The 27,544-nt window shown below is 32.4% G+C and overlaps 1 protein-coding gene across 1 annotated transcript; it reads left to right on the top strand.

Moving 5' to 3' along the window:
• The first annotated feature begins 17,654 nt into the window (after positions 1 to 17,654).
• LOC132697264 (ichor) lies at positions 17,655 to 19,266 on the top strand. Its single transcript, XM_060662610.1, has one exon. It carries the CDS (start codon positions 17,655 to 17,657, stop codon positions 19,128 to 19,130), a length of 1,476 nt encoding a protein of 491 aa, XP_060518593.1. The 3' UTR covers positions 19,131 to 19,266.
• The last annotated feature ends 8,278 nt before the right edge of the window (positions 19,267 to 27,544 follow it).

The following is a 27,544-nucleotide window of genomic DNA, read 5'->3' as shown; positions in this document are numbered from 1 at the left end:
TTAATCATATACTTAAAGTTTTTGAGACAGGCTTAAGAAGTTACATAATTCATGTTCTTGTTTCGCTATGATTAGAAAATATCAGCCAACGCCAATTCCCCTCCTCTTTGTTATGTCCTTCGTTATGTCCTTAATAGAGATCGAAAATGCTGTAATGATTTGAATTTTCAATTAGGTTATTGTTGACTTAAATATTTTAATTTCGTTCTGCAAAATACCAAACTAGCCTGGTAGGTCATGAGCGAGTTTTGTAACACAAATTTTATCTTTTCAAATGAGTCTTTACTCGTGCCCCATATATAACAATATGAGGATTTAATTTTCATTCCTCTTGAGTTTATTCCCATATAAAATTTAAGTTTCTCGTTCATTGAAATACCCTATAAATACGTTTTTAAATATCGACATTTCTGAAAAAAAATTTTTTTGTACCTGTCAAAGAAATTGACAAAACATCAGGCACAAATTAAAACCATAATTTAAATATGTAAAACCTTAAAAAGCATCTCCGGTTCCGGATAATTGAAGCTTCACTGTAACAAAATATCAACAACCGTCAGAGAAAATATGGATGTGCTAGTTAAAATGGAAAGTCTGCCGCTAATGTTGTATGCAATAACCACAACTTAATAAATTAAACTGCCAGCTAATACCAGCTTTACCACGTACTGCTTATTTATTTTATAGCTTTAAGGACAAAGCCTTTATTTATATAGTTAGGACCAACTATCTAAAGTAAAGTAAATAATTTAAAAAAATGATTCAAATCGATTTCCCGGTCGTCTTTAAAATTGTGATTTCCCATGGCTTGATTGTGAAGCGTCTTACAATTTTAACTCATTCGCATTTTGTGGCTGTACAATGTAAATCTTTAGTGATGGGCCCGAAATTCAGGAATCTAGGTCGCGCCTTTTGGAAGTACTGATGGAGCAGCATTGACCTAGAGACACGCGGTACTAGCACAATGGCGTGTTATTTCCCCACGTGGACAATAAATTAACGCGTCAGGTTGTTATTTTTAAATTTTCGGCATTATACTAATCGAAATATGATTCGCGAAACTGTCTGAAAAGTTAAATGGTTTTTTTGTTAAATACGTACGCTATTTATTTTTTCAACCACGTTCCAGTGTAAATAATTAAATTATATTAGTTATAGTATTTGAGTTATGAATTGTAATATTTTTTTAATGACGTGGACACCAGATTTGATATTAATATTCTGGCCAGCCGAATTTTTTGAAGTACATTTTTTGCTCAACAGCTTTAAAAAAATATTCTTAAGTCATTTTAATATAAAACGTAACAAAAAGCAAATTATAAAATACGTTTTATATTCTATAACGCAAATTTCATCATTTAGATGATTAAAGTTAAATAAAAGGTAGTATAAAACAATAGGTATTGATCATTTACTTCTGGACAATGTGATCGGCTATACTTACTCGTACTTTCATTCTAATTTAGCAAGCAGATTTTTAGCTCGTCGTTAAAAGAGACAAATGGTTTTAAGTTCTCTTAAATCTATTAATGATGTAAATGACTGTAAATATTTTAGTATTTTTTTTACATTACATATATATCCATATCGCGTATTCTATAAGTTATAAATATAAAAACATAAAAGAAATATTCACTCTGAACAATATATATTCAATTTATATTGTATACACTTACGTAAATAGATTATTTATTAATGGTCACCTTAATCTTAGCTCACCGTTGCCTTGCAGCTTGATTTTCATTAGTGCTGCAACAGATTTTAATTCTAGCAGGCCTGTTCTTTGCCAAAGGCTATAAATAGAATACATATAAATAGTAAATAAGTAATAAGAGAACGAAAGAAGCTAAAACTAACTTTTTTACCAGGTTTACTGGATCTGTGTATGTATAGTGTACTTAATATTCAAAGAAACTTGTCGGTATACTCGTTCCAGCAGATTTAGGCAGCGCTCTGAAGAAGTATGTTTGACGAAACGTCAGGCAATTCCAGAAATCCAGGTCTAAATCCTAGTTCTTAGGCTTACGGTTTGTCATTTGTAAAATCGGCATTACAGTTGACAATTTTTCCAGCCCGCAAACTTTCTGTTTTGTTTAGTTCACAGCAATTTCTTGGTTGACAATAGGAACCTCGTAATTTTTGATAGAAAGAATGAAGTGACACGCAACAAAAACACCCTATAACGCGGCTTTAACATTATGGCACTGGCACTGCAATTTTCGTGTTGGCAATATAAAAATAAATCATTTTTCGACGAAACTTCCACAGGCTAATGTAATACTTTTTATAAGACTTCTGGAACTAGCTAACGTTTCGCCAATCATCCTCTTGGCTTCTTCAGGGAAACAGTTTCAATCAAGCTCTGAAGAAGCCTATAGGATGAATGGCGAAACATTAGCTAGTTCGACTCAACAAAAACCGACGTAGGAGGAATCCAGAAGTCTTATAAAAAGTATAAAAATAAATAGCTTCCACAAAGTGCGGCTAATAAAATCACTTCATAGTAAAAGTCGGATTAAGTTGCTTGTTATTTTCATTTGAAAATTAAAATTTATGTTCTAAGTAAAAAATCGTTCATATTTTGATGGATTTCAATGGTTTGTTAATGCATCATTCAACGTGAATTGTAGTAATTTTAATTGGAGTACGTTTGCAGATGTTGTTTTTGATACAAAAATGTTTGCCCTTCCACTACAATTCGCTCGCTGCCTACGTAATAAGTAGCTTCTTAGTTTCGTGCTTAACCATAAGTTCGAAACCGGAACGCATTTTTATTATTTATTCTCAATACGACTAGCGAATAAAAATGTTACAAATATAATGTATTTCTCTGTTTTCTTAGAGTCGCTACAGTTTCTTGCTTGCATACCGAACCATATACAAAAACTATTAATGCGGCCTTAAATAACACTCAAATGACAATGTGGAGATTTCAACTAAAGGTCATAGATCAAAATTGCAAGCTGATTTTCTCAAATTTAAGTCGAGGTTGTCGAATTGCCGGACCAAAGCGGCGCCTATGACACCGGTACGTATTCTGCAATGACGCCGAACCAAAGATCAGTAGAAGTGAACTCGAAAACGGTACCGTTAACCGCCTGCAGACCTCCTTTTCGCGGTGGGAGAGCAATTCTGTACTGGTAACACACTTCCGCGAGCCGACGAAGGATGTCCCGCGACAGGCGCGATTGCCAGACTGCGCGTAAAGTCACATCTGTTGCGCGATTTCACTTATGCTCGTCGTACTTGCCGGTACTCGACGCCGAGTTCACCGAAATGACATTTAGCTATTGATGTGCGCGATTCTCAGAACGGAATATTTACTTCCGAGACTGATTCAGTATCTTGTACGCTTTGTTGTATGAGTATTTTTTCTTGGCATCTCTCTTAAGAAAGCGGCAACAATTTTACGTAAAATCCATTCAACAGCAAAAAAAGTGCAGAATTTGCACTAACTTGTGTGCAGTTAAATTAAGAATCAAAATGGAAAACAAATCGAAAACAGAGAATAGTACCACCGTACTTATTATCGGCAAAGCAAACAAGCTGTACCATGTGTGTCATTTAATAGATAGAAGGATAAATATTGTGCTGGTAGCATCAAGCTAAACAAAGAATGGAAAATGGACTTGTTGTAAGTTGCACGACTCCGAAATGTGTATTGTACTTAAAAGTACAAGAAGAAATTGAGGAAAAAATTGTGTTCAATCGCAAAATTCTATACACATGACATATGTCTATAATGTTCTATAGATAAATGAAATATAATAAGGATATCAATAATATATAGATATATTATACCTCTCCATGTACTTCAACCATTAATAGTAAAAAGTGAGTATAACTTACTGAAACTCCGGCAACTGAATTATTTTCAAACTTTAATTTTTTATGTATTCTTCAAAACATGGCAATGTTTATTTTGTAATCTTGTGGATCGTTTTACCTAAAAATAACATTATCATTATCTTATAGTCCTTTTTTATAAGTCTGTCGGCTATTTTTCTTCATTTTCACCCGTTACAATATTCTTTGGGTAGTACTAATTAATACAATCTAAGTCACCTTGATCTGTAATTTGTGTCAGCCGAATTAGTAGTAACACAGAATACAACAACTTGCACTAGTCTGTGGTATTAGTACGGTGATGAAAATTGGAGTGTCGGAAACAGAGTAACACATTAGAAATTAGAACACTCAATTTTGATTTTCAAACGAAAAGCTGCAGCGCAACTGCAATCATTTAAAAAAGAAGAAGAAAAGCTGCTGTAGTGAATAACTGCCGCATGAAACAATCATTAGAAAGGTTTTTTTTAATTCGCGGTGAGATAAATTCTTTTTTAAGACAAAAAAACGACAATTAACGCATATGCAAACCATTGCAAATATGCAAGCGATAATGCTAACTTGCTATACGTTATTTGTTGGCTTTAAAATCTTCATTGGGAATTACAGTAGTTAAAATAAAATTTTATTTCAAGAAAAGGAGAATATTGCAAGTGATGTTTAATTTAAAATGACCTGTTAGATGTACGAAAACAAATTTTGATATTCCTTTTTCGATAGCAACTGGAAATAATATATGTGCCCGTTCAAAATCAAATATGTTTTTGCCAAAACGGCGTTTGAAACTGACCGCTCTTTTTTTATTACAGAATTGGAATTAATCGATCGATATAAGAATCACCATAGCCAATATACCGGGTTAGTAAAAACTGCCAAACCAAGAACGATAATATTCAATATCTGAGGTTTTTCAAAAATGCTAACAGAAATGTTGTTATTTTAAATGGAATGCTCTACTTATTTTTATTGCAATGAATTGTACATGTCGAATTTAACAAGGCCTCATAATTTCAAAATGGTAAATAATAGAAACAAAATTTTGATATTATGAGACCTTATATATGTTTATATATGCTGCTCAAAAAAACTAAATAACGTATTCAATTTAATATAACACAATTATGGCATGTAACTTGAAAGTGGAAAATTTGACAATATTTGTGTGAGCTTTCCTGAATTTTGAACATTTTATCGTTACAGAATTGGCAGTTTTGGAGATACTTAGCGTTCCTGTACTTTTTTTAATCCGATATTTTCGAAGTATTCTTAGTAATTTATAATAGTTGTTAATAAATCGTAATACTCTAAATAATAAATAAATAAAACATTGAACTTTAGTACATAACTCTAAGGAATCATTATTAAAATTAGTTTATTCGGAATAACTGGAATAAATTTTATAGAATTAATTTCGACTTGCTAAGACACGAGGGCGTCCAGAGTTCACGCAAAAATTTATATTCTGTTTGCCCAAGATAAAGAGATAGAAATATTATGCTGTTTTCCAAGAAACAGACCATTTCTTTGTTAGAAACGTAATCATTAACAACACTTTGAATAAAACAGAACGTAAAAATATGTTATTTACAAAATATTTACTTTACGTGTAAGCTTAAACACAAATACAAAAGCGGATAATTCCATGATCTTTTCATTCTTGGATATTCCATGGGATAATATTTAACTCTGCGGCAGCTTAATGCGACTAACTGTCTCGTCACCTTCACATCATAGACTCACGCGAATTTAAATTATACAATTTGCCCTCGTTTTTCATAAACAAAATCATTCTTGACAACATCCTATTAGAATTATTATTACGGTTTTCATCTGCATTCTCTTTGAACAATGGACAAAAGAAAGGTTGCAACCGTTTACTATTCTTCGTCTATTCGACGGTTCGGCACACGTCGGGCGGATTCTTGAATTTTTGGTACTGGGTATTTTTTGCCCAGGCATTCTAGTTGTATTATTTAACAAATGGCAAATTCGAGAGGTTCGAATAAATTATTTTATTAAAAAATGTTTAATTTTATGTTCTCGTTGCACAATGAATCATGGTTATTAAAAAAATGCCAAGAATTTCTCATAAAGGCAAAGAATGTGCATTTATTTTAATGAAATAAGCAATAAACTTTTGGGCTATAAAAAGCGAATTGACAATCATTTTTAATTATTTTTGTGCGTTTAACAAGTATACAGTTGTAATTCGTATATAGCACTATATAAGATTTGTTATTAATGGATGAAATAAGAAAATTTTACTTTCCTGTTGCAACCATTATAAGGAATTCAAATTTAGGTGACGCTAACGTTATTTTCCATAATCTTTCGTATACGGTGACAATTATTCTTATGAGGTGTATGTAATATAATTGTCAACTGTAATGACATTAGATACTTATTCTACTAATTATATTTTAATTCGCATAAATTAATCGATTTGTTGTAGTTATTTCTATTGTTTTTCAACTTTTTGTTCTTCAAAAAGCATCCTATTATTTATCTACGACATTTGGTGGATTTTAATATAAGCCCATTCAAAGTTTAAAAATACCTATTCTAAGTCCTAACAATATTTGGAGCCCCACACCGTCATGATGATGTATTTTTTTATTTGATTATTTTATTGATTAATATTTGTTTATTTATTAATGCTGTAAGTTGGAGATGTTGGTATTTGAATTTATGATTTTTTTTTTAATTATTTTTAGTGAGATTTTTGTGAATTAATGAGGGAAAACGATTTTAAAATTAAGTGTTTCAATTCAAGTTAACAAAATTAATACCAATAAATTCAATATTTCATAAATTATATTTGAACAAATATGTAAAGGGTAATCGATTATTTATTAAAAAAAATTGAAATAATGCAGTTGGTGTGCTATACGGTAATAAATGTGTTGGCATATGTTACTTGTTGAAAAAATACGGGTTGGCCGTGAAAATTAATTTCCTACAAACATGAAATTAAAATTGGGGTACTAGCATTTCGATGAGAGAGAAGAGAAGAGTACGCTTTAATTGTTAACTAGTTTTTTTTAATATTTACCTTATAAAGCAGGGACCGTTTTGATTCCAGACTAAAAAATAGTCCTTTTTAATAATTTTAAGATTGTGTTTTCTTGTTTAAAATCACAAGTCAGGTCGAACCTGAAAGCAATAGCTTTAAAAAACATATTGTGACAAAAGTAATCTGCTCAAATTTATTGCTCGTTTCGTTTTCATTGCTGGGACACACGCGGAAAGCATTAGTGCACATTCGAAACCATTGACGAAATTTTTAACGGATAATAAACAAATTATTTTTGACAATCTCAAAATATTTACTCTACGCTTATTGTTCAACTACAATGAAATTGTTACTTTTTGATGAAAGGCGCTAGTGGAACACTTCCCAAATAATGGCATTTTTCAAAGGTTGCAGCATCTGCTTTTAATTGTACCATAAAAATTGCTACTCCTGTCGGTTCACAGAATATTGAGTTCAAGACGGGCAAAGAAATAACTTCATGATTATTGAATATTCATCAAATTAAATATCATTAACCAATTAATAATAACGTAAACAATTATTAACTAGCAAATTTTACTAAATTGATACAACAGTATATTACATTAATCCTCATTTATGTTTATTTCACGCTGTTCACATCATTCTCAAATATTTCTTTTGAAAAATTCATGTTTATACTTGTTTTAACGCATACGTGAAACTTGACATCTGGCAACTTTTGATTGTCATGGCCATGTTGGTGCTATATAGAATTGATATATGAACAACTTTTATACATACCTTAAGGTTATGCGGCTGCTGTATTTTTAATTTAGTTTTTTTTTGTCGTCATCAGTTTTCAAGATATCAACCGCCCACTCCCTATTGGGAACATTGTATATTTTTTTATGTCTATTATTTATCGTTGAACTTTTCTTGGGATTGAGTGGTTTAAAAAATAAAAAATGTTAGTTGTAGTCAAAGTCAAGCACAAATTATTAGGGTTTATCTTATATCATATAGTCATATAATGTATACCTACGTTACTTATCTTTCTTACTCCATTATTTAAAAATGTTTTCAAGTAGTCATTAAGTCTTTAAAATTTTATATTCATTTTATGTACAGGGTGCTCCGGAACTTGAAGTTGCTAATTTGGAGTTTTGATTTATTATATTTTCATGTATACAGGGTGATTTGTTTCGTGAAACAAATCTTACAGTGTTGCCACTCTTCGCGAATTATCAGTTTTCTTTTTTTTTTATCAAATACAAACCCTCGTATGTTATGCTGTCTTGATAGACCACTGAAAGGCAAATTTAACCATATAACGGGTGACACAAGAAAATGGGAACACTTTAAATGGCTTGAGATAGCGATTTAAAATTTGGAAGGGTTAATATAGGCTGGATGTCCAATTTTTTGACAATATGTAGTCAATGATTGCACTTCCGGTTTGAGCGGAAACGACAGTAACTTTCCAAATTTAAATGGCGCAACCTATATTTTTTTGCATTTTTGGATTCAGGAGATTATTCTATGTAGGATAGGACGGTTTTTCTCTTCTTTTTTTTGTTTTTTAAATTTTTTATTTTATTTTTAAAAATTGTGACTAGAAGGCTGTGACCATCATAAATACTATTTGCCGGGTCACCTGGTCATGGGAAAAATTGTAAATAAAACTTTTCTTTACTTTTCTAATTGCAAATAGCATTTAATGTAATGAACTATTAATTTTTGAGGATAACGTAGTTTTCTCAAATAGCACCCTAGTGGGAACAAAAACTTTTTTAAACCGGTACTTTTTATCAACATTTTGGCACCAAAATTTTCAAAATCCGTAAAAAAATAAGCGCAAAGGAAGAAAGAAATCAGATAAGTAAATACACTTAAAAAACAAAATACTACTTATGTGACTTTGCTCATGCAGTGGAAAGAAAAAAACAGATTAGTATTTAAAAAAAAAATAAATTCAATGGAGAGTTTCTTCTAAGATTTAACCATTAGAATTTTTTATTGAAACTGTTTTATTATGGTAAAAAGTTGATATGCTTTTGGAATACGGGGTACAGCCAAAAACTAACGTAAGTATTTTATGTACGTCATAAGCTACAAGCACTTTTTACCGGAAACTCAGAAGAAAAAAAGAATAATTTTTTTTTTCTTTTCAAATCTGTCATTTTTTGGGATAATTCAACACAATATTTTGAAATCTTTTACAAAATAAAACCTCCACAATGTAGGTAGAATCGATTTGAAAGTGGTATATCAACGTGTGTTACTACAAGATAAGTTTTGGTTAGTTCTTTTTACATTGACACAAAACATGGACTTTTGTACTTATTTGAATTAAGTAAGTGCGATAGATATTTATTTAATAACCAATTTATTTTAAGATGAAACTTTCATAGAATGTTTTGAAAATGTCCTCCTTCTTATATATGACACTCCCTGGCTCTAGAAATTAAATTCGCTGTAACCCTTCCTCTACATTTCTGGAGTTATATTATCAAATGCAGCCGATATTCTTCTCTGCAATTCTTGTAGATGGAACACTGGAATTATATAAACACGGTCTTTCACGTGTCCCCAAACAAAAAAATCTAACAGTGTCAAGTCTGGTAACCGTTGGGGCCAATTGACTGGACCCTGTGTTGAGATTAGTCTATCCCCATAACATGACGTAGGTGTTCAGTGACATCTCTAAAATTATGGGGAAGCGCGCCATCTTACTGAAAATACATATTTAATGTCACGGCAAGAGGTAAATCATCTAACGAGTCTTCAATTTAATTTCTTAGGAATTTTAAATATCGTGCACCAGTTAAGGCACCATGAAAAAAAACAGGTCCAATAATTCGCCTTCCTATCACTCCTGCCCAAACATTAATTCGGAACCTTTTTTGAAACTGCCCGGGACGAATAATTCTTTGATGATTTAAAGACCAGTATCTGCTGTTCTGTCGGTTAACATAACCATTATTTGAGAATCGTGACTCATCAGTGAACAAAATTAAGTTAACGAAATTATTATTCTCGTCATGTTTATCTAACAGCCTATTGTTAAAGATGTTGATCATTAAAAGAGCATGTTTTCTTAAAATTCTTCTCACAGATTCTCTTGAGATGTCCAATTCTAATGCCACTTCTCTTAGCGATGCAGCTGGATTTACGTTGACGTGTCCGACAACATTGATTTCAATTTCTTCACTTAAAATTATCATGTCGATTATTTTGTGGAATTCTCATTTTGAATTCCCGCTTTCTAAGGAAAGAATGTGCAGAAAGGCGATTTCCCGGATAGCGAGCTGCGTACAATATCAACTTTTTCTCCATTTGTAGATTGATTACTGTTTTCCATGATAATCCAAATCGATAACACCAAAATAGATAATCAGATAAAAATGTACAAACTGTCAGAATTTTCAATCATGCCGACTTGATGATGAATAGCAGCAAAGCCACCTAAGTAATATTTTGTTTTTATCTGGTTTTTTCCTTCCTGTGAGCTTATTTTTTAACGGATTTTGAAAATTTTGGTGTCAAAATGTTGCAAAAAAAGTACCGGTTTTAAAGAGTTTTTGTTTTATTTGCTGGTGCAATTTGAAAAAACTAGGATTTTGAAAATTTTGGTGTCAAAATGTTGCAAAAAAAAGTACCGGTTTTAAAGAGTTTTTGTTTTATTTGCTGGTGCAATTTGAAAAAACTAGGTTATCCTAAAAAATTAATAGTTCATTACATTAAATGCTATTTGCCATTAGACAAGTTTCATTTGCAAATTTTTTCCATGATCAGATGATCCGGTAAATAGTATTCATCACAGATTCCTAGACACAATTTTCAAAAATTAAATAAAAATTTGAAAAAACAAAAAAAGAAAAAGACCATCCCAACCTACGTAGAATGATCTCCTGAATCCAAAAAATATATATAGGTTGTGCCATTTAAAATTCGAAAGTTAATCTTGTTTCCGCTCAAACTGGAACTACATATTTCCAGAAAATTGTAAATTCAGCCTGCATTAAAACGCTTCCAAATTTCAGATCACTATCTAAATCCGTTTAAAAGTTATAGAGTGTTCCCACTTTCTTGTGTCACCCGGTATAATATGAGAACCTACAGTTCACAGTGGTCATTTTCAGTACGAAGCCTATTTTCCAAATAACTTACAAAGCACGTTTTCGAGAAAGCCCTGTAAAAAAATATCCTATTCATAGAGATGATACATTTAATTAAGAATTTTGACAAATTATTAATATTATTATGAAAAACTAATGAAAAATAATATGAAACTTACAAACGGTAAAAATTATAGATTATCAGACAATATTATAACAAACCTAATATAAACCAAATTTACTAACATGAATAATTAAATCACTAAAACCAATTAATAAAAATTATTTAAGTGGATGTGATGTTCTATATGGCCTCCATTTTGGACAATACATGTAGTGTATGCTGTCTTTAAATAAGCTACACGTATTTGATCTCTGAAGTCTTGGCAGTGGCTGATTTACTTTTATACACTAAAGTACCTCATAAAAAAAGTTCAGCTGAGTTTGGTCTGTGCTCCTTGGGGGCAAGGATAATCACGGTGTTGATCAATTCAGTCCGTATACTGTGTACTTAAATAGATTTCTATAGGTGCATCATAGTGATAAGGAGCACCATCTTGCTGCCAAATTAAATTTGCTGGTTCTTTTCTAATACCTTTTCCTTGTTTCCCTGGCTCCGGTAATGTGTGTTTTGTCGGTTAAATATTTTAACTAAAGTAGTGAATATAGAATCGCCAGTCCAAATCAAAAATATTTTCTTGGAAATTTCTGTTTCTTAAAGTTTCTGCACCGCCTAAAATTTGTAGGGCTCCCATACTGACATATATCTTCGAACTCCTCTGTCAAACATCTATCTAAATCAGTATTAATATAAAGAGTGTCCCAATTGAAATATAAAATTTGTTAGTGGTTACGGGAAACAAATTACGAAGTATATAGAAATTTTACATTTAACTTTTAGTTAAATCTCTAGTTCCCACTGTACATTATGTTAATTATTTACTATTTTAGGTCCATATTTAATACTCCCCAATTATACATGATCCACAAAGGCGCCAACTATTCATAATTGTGGTACAGCAAAAGTGCGGTTTCAAAGGTAGCAAGCACCTTGTAACTCTAAGCAGTATTTCCTTTTCCTATCCGTTTTGGGTGTTATTCTTTTCTTTTGGAAAATAGTGTTTACTGGGCTGAAACTTAACGTCAGCTAGCTATGCGAAAAACGTTCGCTGATCTGCAATCAATTTAATTAACCAAGCGGTACTCTGAAACTGCAAAGTTTCAACCAAATAAAAAAATGTTTTTTATAAACAGTGTGCTTAACACGGAAAAAACTTTGCATGAATGAAAGTTTGCATGAATACGCGAGATGAAAGGCCATGGAAAATTCCGCTTAGTAAAATTTAAAAGAAAATAAATTAAACATGAATCCCAATAAAAGAAAACAAGATGCAGGAAATTTTGATAAAATTTTGTGCAGTCTATCAAACGCTGAGAACTAATATTAGATTTCAATAATGAGGTTATTAAAAATTACATCACAAGAAGCAGAAAAAAATGCGTATTTTGAAACATACTCATGTAAATTTTAAATATTCACCAATACTGGTTTATGTCTGTACAACTCCCAGATATTAAAATTTTTAAAAAAAATTTTTGGTATTAGTTATATATTCTGGTTCTTAATTTTTTTTATACTCTCTATTCTAAAATACTCAATTGTAACTTGATAAACTTCTTCAGGCACATATTTATTAAACACTTGCTTCGCTGCGCCCCGTTGTTGTAACAACAAACTCTTAATATTATATTATGCGACACATTTGATAAACGAAACATTACTCACGAGTTTATTTTGCCACAAGCGGAGCGAATGATGTTTACTATATTTTTTCCACGACCGTCAAATTTTCGCAAAAACAACACTGAGTAACGCATGAATAGGAAACAAACAAAACAGATACAGAATCATCAGAACTGACAAATGGAAAAATTCCATTAGTGTTTTAAATATCTACCGAAGATATCCGTTAGCTTCCGACCTGTGACTAAAGGATCGGACCGCGCGAGCTGGCTTGCGACGTTTTAAAGTAAGACCTTGCGCATGTCCAGTGACTATTTTGCAAGATAATTCGAACTTTCAGTTTTTGTAAGCAGGCAAGTTTTCTTTAAAGCTTCCAGTGGAACGGGTTATTCAACACTGCCACTGATATTCCGCCCCGGTCTTGTCCCTTACATTTTTGGTTGTTGGGCTTAGTCAGCAACAATAGGCATGAAGGGTGTAACTGCATTTTGGGGGAGGGTCCGTGAAAAGCGAAGATGATATACTTTGCGACACACTATACCTGTTTCAGGTTTACATGACTTCTTCGTTTCTACTTCTTAAATTGTTCGGAACTTATTTTCTCTCTTGTCTCGTGTCTCTGTTCATATGAACTTTTTTTCTATATTTTATTTATATTCAACTCTGGAACTCTGGAACCTCGACATAAAATTGAATAACCGATGTATCGTGAAGTTAATCTGGGTTGAATGGGATAAACAACTGATGAAATTGTCGTCTGCCAGTTTGCGCAGTTCAAATTTCGTTTTTCAGCAACACGGCATGCTTCAAAGCAGATCGACGCTACCAAAAATAATTGTGGCAAACAAATTATAATGCGAAATCGGAGTAGGTCGAGAAACGAGTCCATTAACTTCACTTTCAATTAACAGTTTAGGAATCGGCAGCGTTGTTGTTCCGAACGCCAAGTTTAAAGTATGACGCATTAAAGTACCGCTAGGGCTATATGAGCACAACCGCAACTGCTCAGTCAACTGTTTTCGCGCCGTTGTCAGATTTAAACTGTCCAGCGTTTTTTTGTTGATACAAATGGAATCTCGGTTTTTGCCGGGAATTACCGTTGCCGGATTCAATTTGTCGCCAAAAGAAAATAATAGCTTGCTCGAAAAAAGTATTCTGCGATGAAGTAATTTTGAAGTTGCTCACTATATTAATTAACACGGTAAAGTAAACCCGCGAAACAATAAAAACAAGGCATGGCGAAAGTGCTACATCCATTTTAATTTATATAATATTGGAATTTACAACGCAACAGTATAATGATTTCGTTAAAATAGATTGCTGCCATTAAAATTGAATGAAGTTGACGATATATTTTGAGACGCTGACACAAAGACATTATATTACCGCTAATTGACTGTAACATTCCAAACAACGTTTTTGTCAGAATGAGGATTTTTTGGGATGCTGTTTTCACATCTTGGCTACCTCGGACAATTGATATGAGAAATTAATTATTTACATTTCTTTATTTTCTTGCGGTACCAATCAAAACACTTCAAAATCTCGCTTGGAAAAATGTAGATCGCATGTAGTTTTTGCAAATTTGTCGACCAAAAACTCAATTTCACTCTAAAATACCCAATTATCAAGCACGCACAAACCTTCGCTAACCAAAAATATAGCATAGATAGAATGCAATTTATTTATTAACTTCTTCTACAGTCTAATTTCTAAAACTTATGGCATATACTATTCCATTTCACTCGACCACATTGGCAAGTTTAACTAGGAGTGTTAAAAGTTGTATTCTTAATTTTCCACCATCTTATTTATATATCCTGCGCAATTTGTTTTTAAATGGCTTTATTATAAACATCAAAAATATTAACGATACAATATCTGAGATTTTAGAGAGAAACGGGTCCAGCCAAATTGTAAGAGTCGAGATGATCGTTATAATTTACATACCAAAAATATTGTTTGAAACTTGATTACTTTTTCTATACTTAATAACAGCAAAAACACGCCAAGTTAAAGAAAAAACTTCATAAGAGTTGCTCCACCTCCTCTGTATTAAATATGGAGTTCTAGATTCTAGCACAGTCACACAACAAACTATATTACAAACTATATTTATTTTAAAGATGGGGAATTGTGGCAAAACTAAACAAAATATGGAAAGGTTAGCAAATTTAAATAGAAATAAAAATTTGTTTATTTATTTAATTGCAATCAACACCGCACGTTATCGCAAAAAGAGAAAAAAAAAAGAAACTAGGTTCCTTCCACACCAGCGCTAGCAAATACATACTCATCGAAGTGAAATTTACAGATAATACCAAATACAATACTTTAGGATTTAAATGCTAATTTTTTCAAGTGGTTTTTGAATGAATTGCTGTACAATCAAAAATTCGACGCCAACATTGGTACGAGGTCTATTTAAATAATTTGTGAAATAAGGGTTACAGTTACAGTTACAGAAAAGAACAATCAATTTCATAATTTATAAAAGAAAGTAAATATAGATTTCTTCCGTCTCGATTCTAGCGGTTCATAATGAAATGAAGTGAAGTTTGATTTGTTATGTCAAATATGTAAATTCCATATTTATTTATAGAATAAAATGCGTAAAAATTTCTTCTGGTTTTTTCGATTTCCTCACTATATCTTTGGCAAAGGGGGGACCAGTGTACTTTTTACTAGCGAGTTGTACAAGGTTTCAAAAGTTTTTATTTGTTGAAAATTTTATCCGTTTCTGAGAGTAAAACTCAACATTACATACGCCCTTTTCATTGTGGTAGGTATATGTGTTTCGAAGCTTGTGTCTTAAGTCACGCCCAGGCCTTTAATTTGCTTTTTTATTGTTAATATTATATTATTGAGTCGATAATCATAATTTTATGGGTAAATTTCAATTTCATATTTGTACATTAAAGGATAACTTGTTTTCATTAGCACATTCACATTTATTAAGCAAAGGAAAAACAGCGGACCCTGCGGCACGCCTGAACATGGGACAAATTCATATGACCCTACGCCATTTACCACAACGTACATTATTCTTTTCTTTAAGTACGATGCACATACCTTAAGGATATCGACAGAGACACCGAAAGCATTTAGAAGTACGTCGTGATCAACTCGATCCAACCCTTTTGAGAACCCTGTAAATATAACGTCTACTTATTATTGTTATATACGGATTTTTATTTAATTTTATGTAAAAAGCTAGTAAAGTTGGTTTCTGTCGATCTTCTCGACATAAAGTCGTATAATTATTAATTTCTGACTTTTTTCCACTTTTTTGAATTGGGCAAATTATGCAATTGGGTAGTCTTGGGTTTTAAGAGTAAACTTAAAAATTATTTTTAATGGTCGTAGAAGCTGATAGATACACGTTTTGAATATAAATGGAAAGATCTTGTCTGGACCCATTAACTTTTTGGGCTTCATTTTTTTAGTGGTATCTAAAATATCTTTATCCGATATAGAATCAATTTTCAAGATGTGATGTGATTTGTATTCGTATATACACTTTTAAAATAATCTGCAAATTTATGTGCAGTCTGATCAGTTCTGTGAATCTGTTTCCCGTCAAAGAACATCGAGCCAGGCAGACCACTAGAGCTCGAGCGGTTGACTGTTTGATATTCCGAATAATGACATATGGATATTGAGATAATCAGAAAAAAGAAAGTATAAAACACAGATACAAAATACAAATATATCGACTACAGAACATAAACGAGCTAAAAATTAGTAAAAGTCCATCCAGCAAAGTTCAACTAGGGTAATTAAAAAAAATATTTTAAACATTTCTATGTTAGTGAGATAATGCAGAGACTACGAAGAAAATGCTAGAACTAGATAGATTAAAAGAATAATCAAATAGTACAACATTAACACAATCAAAAGAAATAAGAACTAAAAGTTCAGATTTTCACGAAATTATATATTTCGACATGACAATTGTTTCGACAACACCCCGTGTCTTTATCAAATGTCACAAATGCAATTTTATTATTTACTATTCCAGAAGGCTTTATAGAAAATTAAAAATATATTAATAATATATTCTTGATTACTTAGCACTATACCGTTTCTATTGCAAGTGAGAGTAGTAGCGTAAAGGGATATGGAACTAACGAAAACACTTAAGTCTAAAATAACAATAATAATAATAATAATAATAATAATAATAATAATAATAGTAGCCACCCTGATCTATTTAACCCAACAGATTGAGAAATATAATAACAAAAAAAAATTTACTTCTCACACTTATTAATGTATCCTATTTTGCTCACGTTTGTTAAAGATAGACTGTACTGTCTTTTTTAACTTTACTTTTCGAAAAAAATATCTGAAAGCATAAAATTTAAATCTACTTGGAGTCAGGGCTTGTAAGTTATTAGGAAGACTATTATACAATTTAGCTATATTAAAGGAAAAACCAAGCTCAAATCGTGTTGTTTTTGTTTGTTTGTTTTTGTTTTGTGTATGTTATGGCACCTCTAAATCTAATATTTAAATTATGAACATGAGATTTGAACACAATCCTTCTGTACAGATATTGAGGAATTTTGGACTATAGAACTTTGTGATAAAAACAGTCTTCATGTAGTTTTCTTCTGCTAATACCGTATATTAGTCGCAAAAATGAATTCTGCACTTTCTGTATAGAGTAAACACTGATTTTACGCCAAGCTGTATCTTCACACAGTCGACTATAATGCAAATTGGCGAAACTTTCCGCCACTAGCAACCAACTAACAAGTCGAAGACCATAAACCAGTTTAGAAAATTATCGGAAATGGAAGTTTTTTCGTATTTTTTTTATTCACCTGAAACAAATTTACCCAAGCTCTTAGACCGCAATCAACATTTATAGCTTTATTTGTTTCAGAATCGATTCACGATGGGAAGGTGACAAAAAACAACAACCCTCCCGATTCCACCGCTTCAAATGGACACAATGAAATATCCGAACGTGTCAGGAAACAACATGGCAGTAAGCGGCAACGACTCTCAAGTGGACGAGGTCGACTCCATATTCACTTCATCGTGTTGGCAAAGTTCGAACCAAAACGATTTTATCGAAAACAATAAACTAATTCTGGACAACACGATCAGCAATCTCGGCTCCGACAAACTTCTGCTCGATTCCTCGCTGAGTCAAGACGATAACGAAATCGAAGCGAAAGTTTCCATGGAAGATGCGCTGGACGGTTTGCTTAACTCACAATCGATGAATTTGGCGGAACTGAAGCCGTTACCCCCTTTTACCGGATACACGGCAAATCTAAGCATCAACGGCATTCCCGGGCATCATTATCACACGATCAGTCAACGCGTACCCGAAGAAAACAACAACTACAGCAACTACAACGAACAAAACATCGTATCCAGTTCGACGTGTAACATAAACGTCGATTCGGCGGGAGAGAAGACCTTATACTCGGTCGATGACGTTGTAAAATTGGGTTTCGCCGACTGCGTCGATCCAGATTCCGTGTCTAGTGCTATAAAGTACGAAGATTGTACCCAAACCGTTTTGGAACCGGGCGCACAGATCAAAACGGAAATGGCGGAATACGACATTTCGTCGATAGAAGACATAGCCGCCATCATAGGATCCGCAATCGCTGACACTACGGTACCTAATAACCCTGAAAGCGACGATCCGACCTGTTCGAGGGACAGTTGGATGGACATCGACGCCTGGATAGACGGGGCGTGTGGCGAGCAACCGAAAAGTGTCGTCATATCGCAGGACAGCATCTCGGAATTCCTAATACCAAACAACAACAACGAGTTTTCAAGAACCCAAACATCTGTCGAGTACAGTAGTAAAGGACCTCAATCGGGGTCCACACTCCAAGGTCTACTTACGCACGGAAATATGCCCCTTTTGCAATACAGATTGCAGAACGGTCCTCCTATCAAGCAGGAAAGTTCCAACACGTCCAATTACACGGCGGAAATTATCTCAACCTCAAGCCCGCCATCCAACGTCGTGTCGACGACGGAAAATTTGCTTTTAACGGTAAACGGAAGGTTTATGTCTCCTTACGGTGTGCACAATCTAAACGAAAACCATAGAATACGAAGTCCGGATATGTTGGGTCAAAACTACCCACACACCACAACCATAACGCCGTCCACTCCGAAAAAGCCCAGACGGCCACCGAAAAAACAGTCGGCCGCAAGTTCGACGATTTTTTCGTCCGATCAGACTTTGGGTTTGCTGGGAAAAGAAAAACCCGTCCATCGGTGTAGTATTTGCAACAGGGGATTCTTAAACAAAAGCAACATCAAAGTCCATCTGAGGACTCACACGGGAGAAAAACCGTTCAGGTGCGATACGTGTGCAAAAGCGTTTCGGCAAAAAGCCCATTTGTTAAAGCACCAACAAATTCACAAAAGGATTGGAAGAGACTGAAAGTGTTCGTTACAAGACTAGACTATACGCGAAATTCAAGTTCAGTTATCGTCCCAATTTAAACAGATCCCGTTCATATGCGATGAAATCCAGATTGAAAACCTGCCTGAAATGTTCAAGCCGTTAAAATTATTTCAATTTCGAGAGGATTTGTTGCATTCTACTGACCCCAGAATTACAAGAGACCAATAAAAACGAATTAGGGAGCCTTGCATTTCATACAGTAATAGTAATAGATCTCATTAATCTATATAAGATGTGTAGTTCTTTCCGGAATTTTGAATTAGATGGACACAGAACTGTCATGTTTTATGAGAGTCATTTAATGACAGTGATAAGTCAACTTCTTTTTCTTTATTGTTCTAATAACTAACAGATTTATAACAATGAGGACTGCTTAGATGAAAAAAAATATGTATATATACATAAATTAATAATAACTAAAATACGAAATTCTTATTTATTACAAACAATTGAATTTTAGAATTATTTAATTGATAATCCCACATTTTAAATGGCTAACCAAACTTGTAATTCAGTCATAACCATTTTACATTTCCTCGCATGGCTCGGATATGAGTAGTGATTTTCTCTTGTTTTTATTAAACTTTTTTGTTTTATCATTATTTTTAATTTTGCAAAGAAGCTTCCACAGGCTACTGTAATACTATTTACTAAACTTCTGGATTCCTACGTCGGTTGTTGTTGAGTCGTAATTGCTTGAAACTAACCTCTGCAGAAGCCAACAGGATCATTAGTATCATTAGCATCATTATTTTTGTTCATATTTACCAATGTTTAGTACGAAATGTTTGTAATTAATAATTTCCCCTTTTAGTTATAAATTTACATATATAGATATACAAGTTTTTTTTGTCGCCTGACGCTGCAGGGGTCCTGATTCCTATAAATCTTTTAGTGAGTTAATTTTTCAACATTTTATAAGCTTCTTATAATTTCTGAAACACTATATTTAACTCTTAGTCTGTCGCTTTCGGACATACTTGGTATCTATTAGATGTAAAAATGTTTTATTATTTTTCTCCCTTAAGAAATATTTGCTTAGCAATGGCAGCAATTTCCCGCACGCCCTTTGTTCTCGAAGTGCGCAGGATACATAAGAACTTGGTGAAAAATGAACACATTGAGAATAGTCTCCTAGTTTAAACTTGAATTTAACGATAGTCGCTGGCATGTCTGATTTATGCTAAAAGTTACATCGTCATGCAATTTTTTTTGAGGTTTGAGTTGAAGTATTTCTTTGAAAGAAACTACTTTTTTGTGTAGTGAATTATTTTTCTCATTAACTTCAACCAACCAACACCAAAAGGAAGACAAAAATAATGTCGAAATAATAAGTAAAAAAGCAAAAACAAAACTCGATACGGAAACCCAGGTTAGTTGTTGTCGCTTTTGATATTTAACAAAAATATGTCAAGACTCAAAGAGAGGAGCGAAGAATGATACGCTGTTGTCATATTTGTCAAAGATTTTCGCGTTGTGAGGTACTAATTCAGGCAGCAAACATCTGTGTCTATCTGCAAAGTTAATACTTCCTTTCCTTTAAAATATCGAAGTAACGTTGTCGTACTTGAAATATCCATACGAAACGATATTTTTTATGTACAGTATATGGAACAATATCTCCAACACGACAATTGTGAGAGACGGCTCAATAAACAAATTTTTTTTCTAGAAAAGACCCAAGTTATTTAAGTGAAAATTAAAATGTTTATTTTCGGTATTGATTAATAGTTCTGATAAAAGGAAAACCACTCCACATTCTAGTTTTGCAATACGTACCAATAGTTTTGACTGACAATCAACCTAATGCTCGACCTCGACCAGTTCGATAGGGTTAAATTTACTGTAAATTACCTGACATAAACACCATGGTTAAACGTCCCGATTGGTTCGGTTTTTGTTAGAAAATCTTCCGTTTGTATGCTTAATTCCAAATTATTTAATTATTTAATCACGTCAGTAAAAGTTGCAATTGGTATGACTTTGTTTGGAAATTTTTAAAATTTTGTAATAAAATGTGATCTCTCGCGACTTCCGTATATCGAATAAATTATTATACAAAAGTAGGCAGGTAAATGAGGTTAAAGATATGTGTGTTAATTAATGACATCTGGTGGATGCGGGTTCCCTAACAAAAGGTTTTGCCCAGGTTCAGTCACTAGCGCAAACGTGAAGAATGGCCATTATTAAAATGTCTATTAAAACAAATCTAAACTTTAAATTCAAGTTGAATTTCCGGGATCTATTTAAAATGGTGAATGTACAGGCGTTTCTCCTATATTTTTGCACACTACCTGGAGGCGGGCCCATAAATAATGTTCAAAAAGAGTTTAAATAAGAAAAGGATGCAAAAATATGCGGGAAAACCCAGCACACCTTTGGTAGCCATAAAAAATGATAATAAAGTCCACATTATTTCCTCAGCAATCCAAAGATATTTATTTGACTATTTAAAGTGATACTACCAAATGTCTTGACACGAAACCCATAAAGATATTTCTTTTTTTATATTCTGCTTAAGAAATTATTAGGAGTTTATTGTCCAAAATATTTGAATGGAAATATTCGTAATAGCTATTTGGTGTATATAATTTCCTTCCTTTTGTAGAAAATATTTTCATTTGCAGACATCGCAGTTGGCAACGGTCACTTTGAAGAAATTTGGAGTACAACAAAAATTTCGTTTAACAATCCTACAAAAACAAAACGTACATAATTTGCTGAATTGATTTAAACAGAAAAAGACGATACGGGTAATTTTTTCTTGTATATTTTGTGAATTCCGCGCAAATTTCCTTTATCATACTGAAAATATGTGTAGGTACTTCATGATAACGTATTAAAAACGAGTTTTGTACAAATTAATTTGTATATAAAATATTGTATTTAAATTATTTTTTATTTATTTTTATTATTAAAAAAAGTAGAACGGAGAATAATACTTATAGGTTTTCGAAATTAGGCGTTTGTGTATAATGATTTAAGAAAATTATAAAGTACCTCACTGTCGTATTTGTAATATTTCTGTTAATGTGCAATCATCAGTTAGTGAAACGATCAAATAATTGTCAAAGCATTATAAAAATAAGGTAAGTTCAAGATATGCTGGTTCTAAAGACTCAACTTTGTACTTGTACTACCGTTTTTATGCCGTTTTATTCTACAGAAATTACGGTTTTCCTATATCCAGACACGCATTTGCCTTAGACAAATTTCTGTATTTTTCTATTTCCTTGTTGCGAAAGTGTTTCCCACGTCACATGAAACACTATGTGATAGAAAAACATACTTAATATTTAAGTAGTGTATTTGTATTATTACAAATTATTGTAAAATCTTTCATTGATTGTATAGAGGTGGATCCCAAGACACAATATTTATGTATAAAATTAGGTACTGTGCTTCGTGTATTAATACGCAAAAGTTCGTAGATTTTTTATAGATCTCAGTTAGTTTTGTCGCTTTGTTCCCAATTATCGGCGCCATAGACTTGGCGTTTTGATCCCCTTGCCCAGAGTTGAAAGACATTTCACACTTGTTTTTTTGGGAAAACGGTTGAAAACGTTTCCCTATATTTTACCGCTGTAATCATTATGGCGAATTCAGAATTAAAGAGAAACTATTTTCTAAACTGCCTATTTTTGTATAATTTGTGATATTTGTATGCAAAAAATGTATCTTCTATCATTAACAAAATAGGTAATTGAATAATTCTTGTAGCTTTTATGTCATTACTTTGCTCGTTGTTATTACTTTATTGTTGATTATGTTAATAAGTATTTTGTATAATAAATTATTATTTTTCCTAAACCTAAATAGTTTCTATAACAATATAAAATTTTACCGAAATTTCTTTATCAAAATTCTTTAAATTTCTGCCGCACGTATGTTGGAAACCACTTTTCAACTGTACAGACATAAGGAATAAATATGTGGTCTAAAAGCGCAATTTTCAATTCCAGTTTTAATATTATTGTAAGAGAATGTTATTTCCAAACAATATTTTGACCTTCGTTGGGTACACATGACTGACTTGCGTTTTCTGTTATAACATCAAATTCCTGATGCAACATTTGTTATGAAACATATACTAGCTTAGTTACAGGTGGTATTAATAAAAGTTTATAATTTGATTATATAAAAAAAATCATAAAATTCAAAATTAATGTTTGAAAAGTTTTTTCTACTAGCGCTAAAAGCATTGAGAAGTTATTTTCTTATAAAAATTATAATCCTATGGAACATTCTTTCAAATAAAGTATGCTAATGCTGAAATTTTACCCCTTATGGTTTGGAAGCAATCAGCCAAATTATTATCGGCATCCGACTTCGTGCGCGCATTTGAACTAGAGCTACATTGAAATTTTAAATAATATTTACATATTAATAGGCAAACAGCAAAATGCATATTATTGTTAGTTTTGCAAAAAAAAAATAATGGTATCAAGACAACATTTTGTACGATGTGTACATAATGGAAAATGTTTTATTTGTGAAGAATGAAAAATTAACTGTAATAATATAGCATTGTTTTGTATGACCTACCGCAATATTTTAAATGCGAGAAATGAAAATTGAGATGTCGGATTGTCACATGTTTTTACAAAAGCTTTCAAAAATACAAATTAATTTCTTGAAAAATATATAGATTGTTTAATTAAAAAAAAGTTGATCATTATTCCAAACAGTAGTATTTAATGAGTTAACAGACAAGTTATATGGCATGCTATGGCATCTTTGGGCAGTTGCAACCAAAGTCGGACACACTGTACAAAGACGCCCTGTATGTATTCTATATGACATATATTATCATATACCTGACGATATTTCATCTATATCCTTAAACCTGGAACCACCACATTTTAATGTTTTTTTTATTCACGCTAAAATAACTAGGTACAAAATAAAATAATTATTATATGCACCCACTGATACCAAAATTTATTTATTTATATTGTCATATTGCAAATATGATTTAATTCAGTCTTCACATTTAATATGCGAAGTTGTTCACTTTTAGACCTTGTGCAAAAATGCGGGGATAGTGGATAGTGGAGCCAGATATACAGAGATCTCTATAGAAATATAGAGGGTGTTTAACGGTAACGTTATACGTTTATGGCGAACGGTACATTGCATTGTTCTGAAAATTTGGTTAGTTCCATTGATAAAAATTATTTTTAATGCTGCGACGTTGCCGTTTCTTTGAAAAAATAGCACCAACAATAAATTTTTAAAGAAGACACTAATACTTTATGATTGTTTTTCAATAATACGTTTCCATACCTATCTACAATTACTACTACTACTACTACTACTGGAGCCAGTAGAAAGTTAACTACACTATTGGTTAATATAGAAGTTAGTTCTATATCATACCGTTGAACAACCCTAATGATTTGCCTACAATAGAACCATGTCTCTAACCAAAACTAACCAAAATGCTTTGGTTTATGAAATAAAAGTAAGTTTCTCTGAAAACTGGATTACTTTGTCATAGGCCATTAGGTGGCCATGAAATTTCCGTTTTATGTTAAATAATTTATTTTTTACGAACAAGAGAAAATTTACCAGAATTAAGAAACGTTTTACAAACCATTTTACATTTTAACAATAGAAACTAACTAATAGCATCAACAAACTAACAAAATATTAGGTACTTAAAATAAAAATTGCACACAGAAAAATACACCTAATTTTTACTTTAAGGGTTCGAAGGGTTCTTTATCTCCAAAGGGTCTATTTGTTCAAAGCATCGTACAATCGGGTAACTCTTCCTTGCTCTACAGTGGTGTCAAATAGACGCGTGACTTTAACGCACCCCATAGGTAAAAAATCTAATGGCGATCTTGGTGGCCAATCCCATGGCCCCAAACGTCAATATCAGTGATCATTAAACAATGCGTATTATTCTTGTATCACAATCAATCAATGCAATGAGCCGATGCGCCGTCTACTTGATACCAAGAGGTACAAGTTCTTGAAGGCCACTGTTCTTAATATTTGAACGTATTGTTCAGTATTCTATGGTTCATCATAAATTAAAAAACTTACTTGATTATATTTTGACAAGCAAAACACATTTAAATTAAATTTCTTTTGAAATCACATTTGCCGTGTGGCATGAGGATTGTCGACAGCCCTTCTATTGAAAATAGACCCTTCTGAAAGTTTGCTTCGTCGGTCACCTAAAAGATGAATTATGCCGCAGTAATCCCGTTTTCAGTGAAACTTGCTTTTATTTCAGAAACAAAACGATTTAGGTGAAGGGACAAAATTTTAACTCTACTGGCTCCAGTGTCATAGTAATAAAAACGTATTTGAAACTATGTCTCGGTTGGAAAAATGAAGAAAATAATTATTTTCCCACAAACCACTAAAGATAGGTATAGGAACGTATTATTCAAAAACAATCATAAAGTATTACCATTTAAAACTTCAATTTTGACGCTACTTTTTCGAAGAAGCGACAACGTCGCAGCGGTAAAAATATTTTAGATCGACAGAGCGTTGCCGTTTATGAAACTAACCAAATTTTTAGAACGACACTCCAATGTACCGTTCGCCCTCTAGGGGAACGGTAACCGTGAAACACCCGGTATATATATTTGGTTTTGCACCTCTTAAAAAGAAAAAGTTTAATCTTTTAGATAACACATTTGAAAAAAAAAATGTTTTTTTAGAGTGCGAACTGTCTTAGGCATACAAAATCATGATTATTGATCACTTAGAGCACGTTTTTCCGCAAATCATACAAGGTAAACAACAATGCGTGGGATAATTAACCGAAGAACATTCTCCATAAGACAAGCTACAGAATAGAATAACGAAAAAAAGATATTTCAACGATTAAAGCAGTGATACAGTATATACAAATATTTCGGGTTAGTAAAAAAGCAAAACTTCCAAAACTGGAATGATAAAATAGAATACCTGGAAGTTTTTGAACCAGCAGAATTCAACAATGTTATATTAAAAGGGAATACCCTATTTATTTTTATTGCAATAAATTCCTCATGTCAAATTTAGTAAGATCTTATAGCTTCAAAACTCTAAAACTAGTTAGAAGTTAGAACGATAAAATTCAATAACGGGGGTTTTTTGAACGGAATAAAAAACGCTAACAGTAATGTTGCCAGATTTCGAGATGATGATGACATTTCACTTTTAAAGTTTCCTATGTTCCAAAATCGCCAAAATTCTGTGATTTTTTTTGTAAAAATGGTAAATCCGACGGCCCTGCTGTTATCAAAAGCCTCCAGGTATTGCAGCTTTGGAGATATTGAAGAGTACTTTTTTTTTCCATTGCCATTTATTTAGAGGCATTTATCATCTCTACTTTAATATATCAAACGAAATTCTTATCTCTCCTATTTAAAAAAAAAAACGCGAGCGGCGTAATATTATAGATTAAATTTAAATCAATTTTGTAATTTTTTTTCGACACAGCGTAATGAAGAATTGCAACGCATGTGTTCCGTTACGGCCAGTGCATTTTAACTTTTACTTGTATTCTTAATTATTATAAATTAAATAATTAACAGATTCCTCGATTTCACTTCGTCTATATAGCGAATTTTAACCAGACGCGATAAAAAAAGCACGCAACAAAATGGTGCACGAAAATGCCGTAGATTATTATTGTTGGGTTCTTTCAAGAATAACAAAAAAAAACAATACAAACCAAAACCAATGAATTTGTCTAAAAAAATTATGCCTTAAATTTTGATTAATAACTGCAAGTTATCGTTTTTGGAGAAAAATTATGTTCTACAATTTTCAAAAATATAGACAAAATAATGTTTAAAGGATTAAGTAACTTGGCACTGTACCTTGAAGACCACTATTTCAGAGAAGTTCTGGAATTTATATATATATATATATATATATATATATATATATATATATATATATATATATATATATATATATATATATATATATATATATATATTCTCACGTATTGATTCACGGATGGAAAAATGTGATGACACTATATTCCGGGATATCATCCGTTCGCTCGTTGAACTCCGACTGGAATCCTGCATCCGACTGGAATCCTGCAAATCCTGCATCCGACTGGAATCCTGCAGACGTTTCGCCAAAATCTCACTTGGCATCTTCAATGCTCGCTGAGTGTTCGAAGTGTTTTCGGAGCGCGAGTGTTCGAAGTGTTTTCGGAGCGCGAGCATTGAAGATGCCAAGTGAGATTTTGGCGAAACGTCTGCGGGATTCCAGTCGGATGCAGGATTTGCAGGATTCCAGTCGGAGTTCAACGAGCGAACGGATGATATCCCGGAATATAGTGTCATCATATATATATATATATATATATATATATATATATATATATATATATATATATATATATATATATATATATATATATA

Source organism: Cylas formicarius, unplaced genomic scaffold (genome assembly GCF_029955315.1).
Source record: "Cylas formicarius isolate icCylForm1 unplaced genomic scaffold, icCylForm1.1 PGA_scaffold_1__22_contigs__length_36826433, whole genome shotgun sequence".
Classification (NCBI taxonomy): Eukaryota; Metazoa; Arthropoda; class Insecta; order Coleoptera; family Brentidae; genus Cylas; species Cylas formicarius.
The sequence above is the reverse complement of the archived record's forward strand: the minus strand, read 5'-3'. Positions and strand labels throughout refer to the sequence as shown.

Excerpts from the sequence above, each read along its gene's own strand:
- LOC132697264 (XM_060662610.1), top strand. The coding sequence starts at position 17,655 with ATGGACACAATGAAATATCCGAACGTGTCAGGAAACAACATGGCAGTA.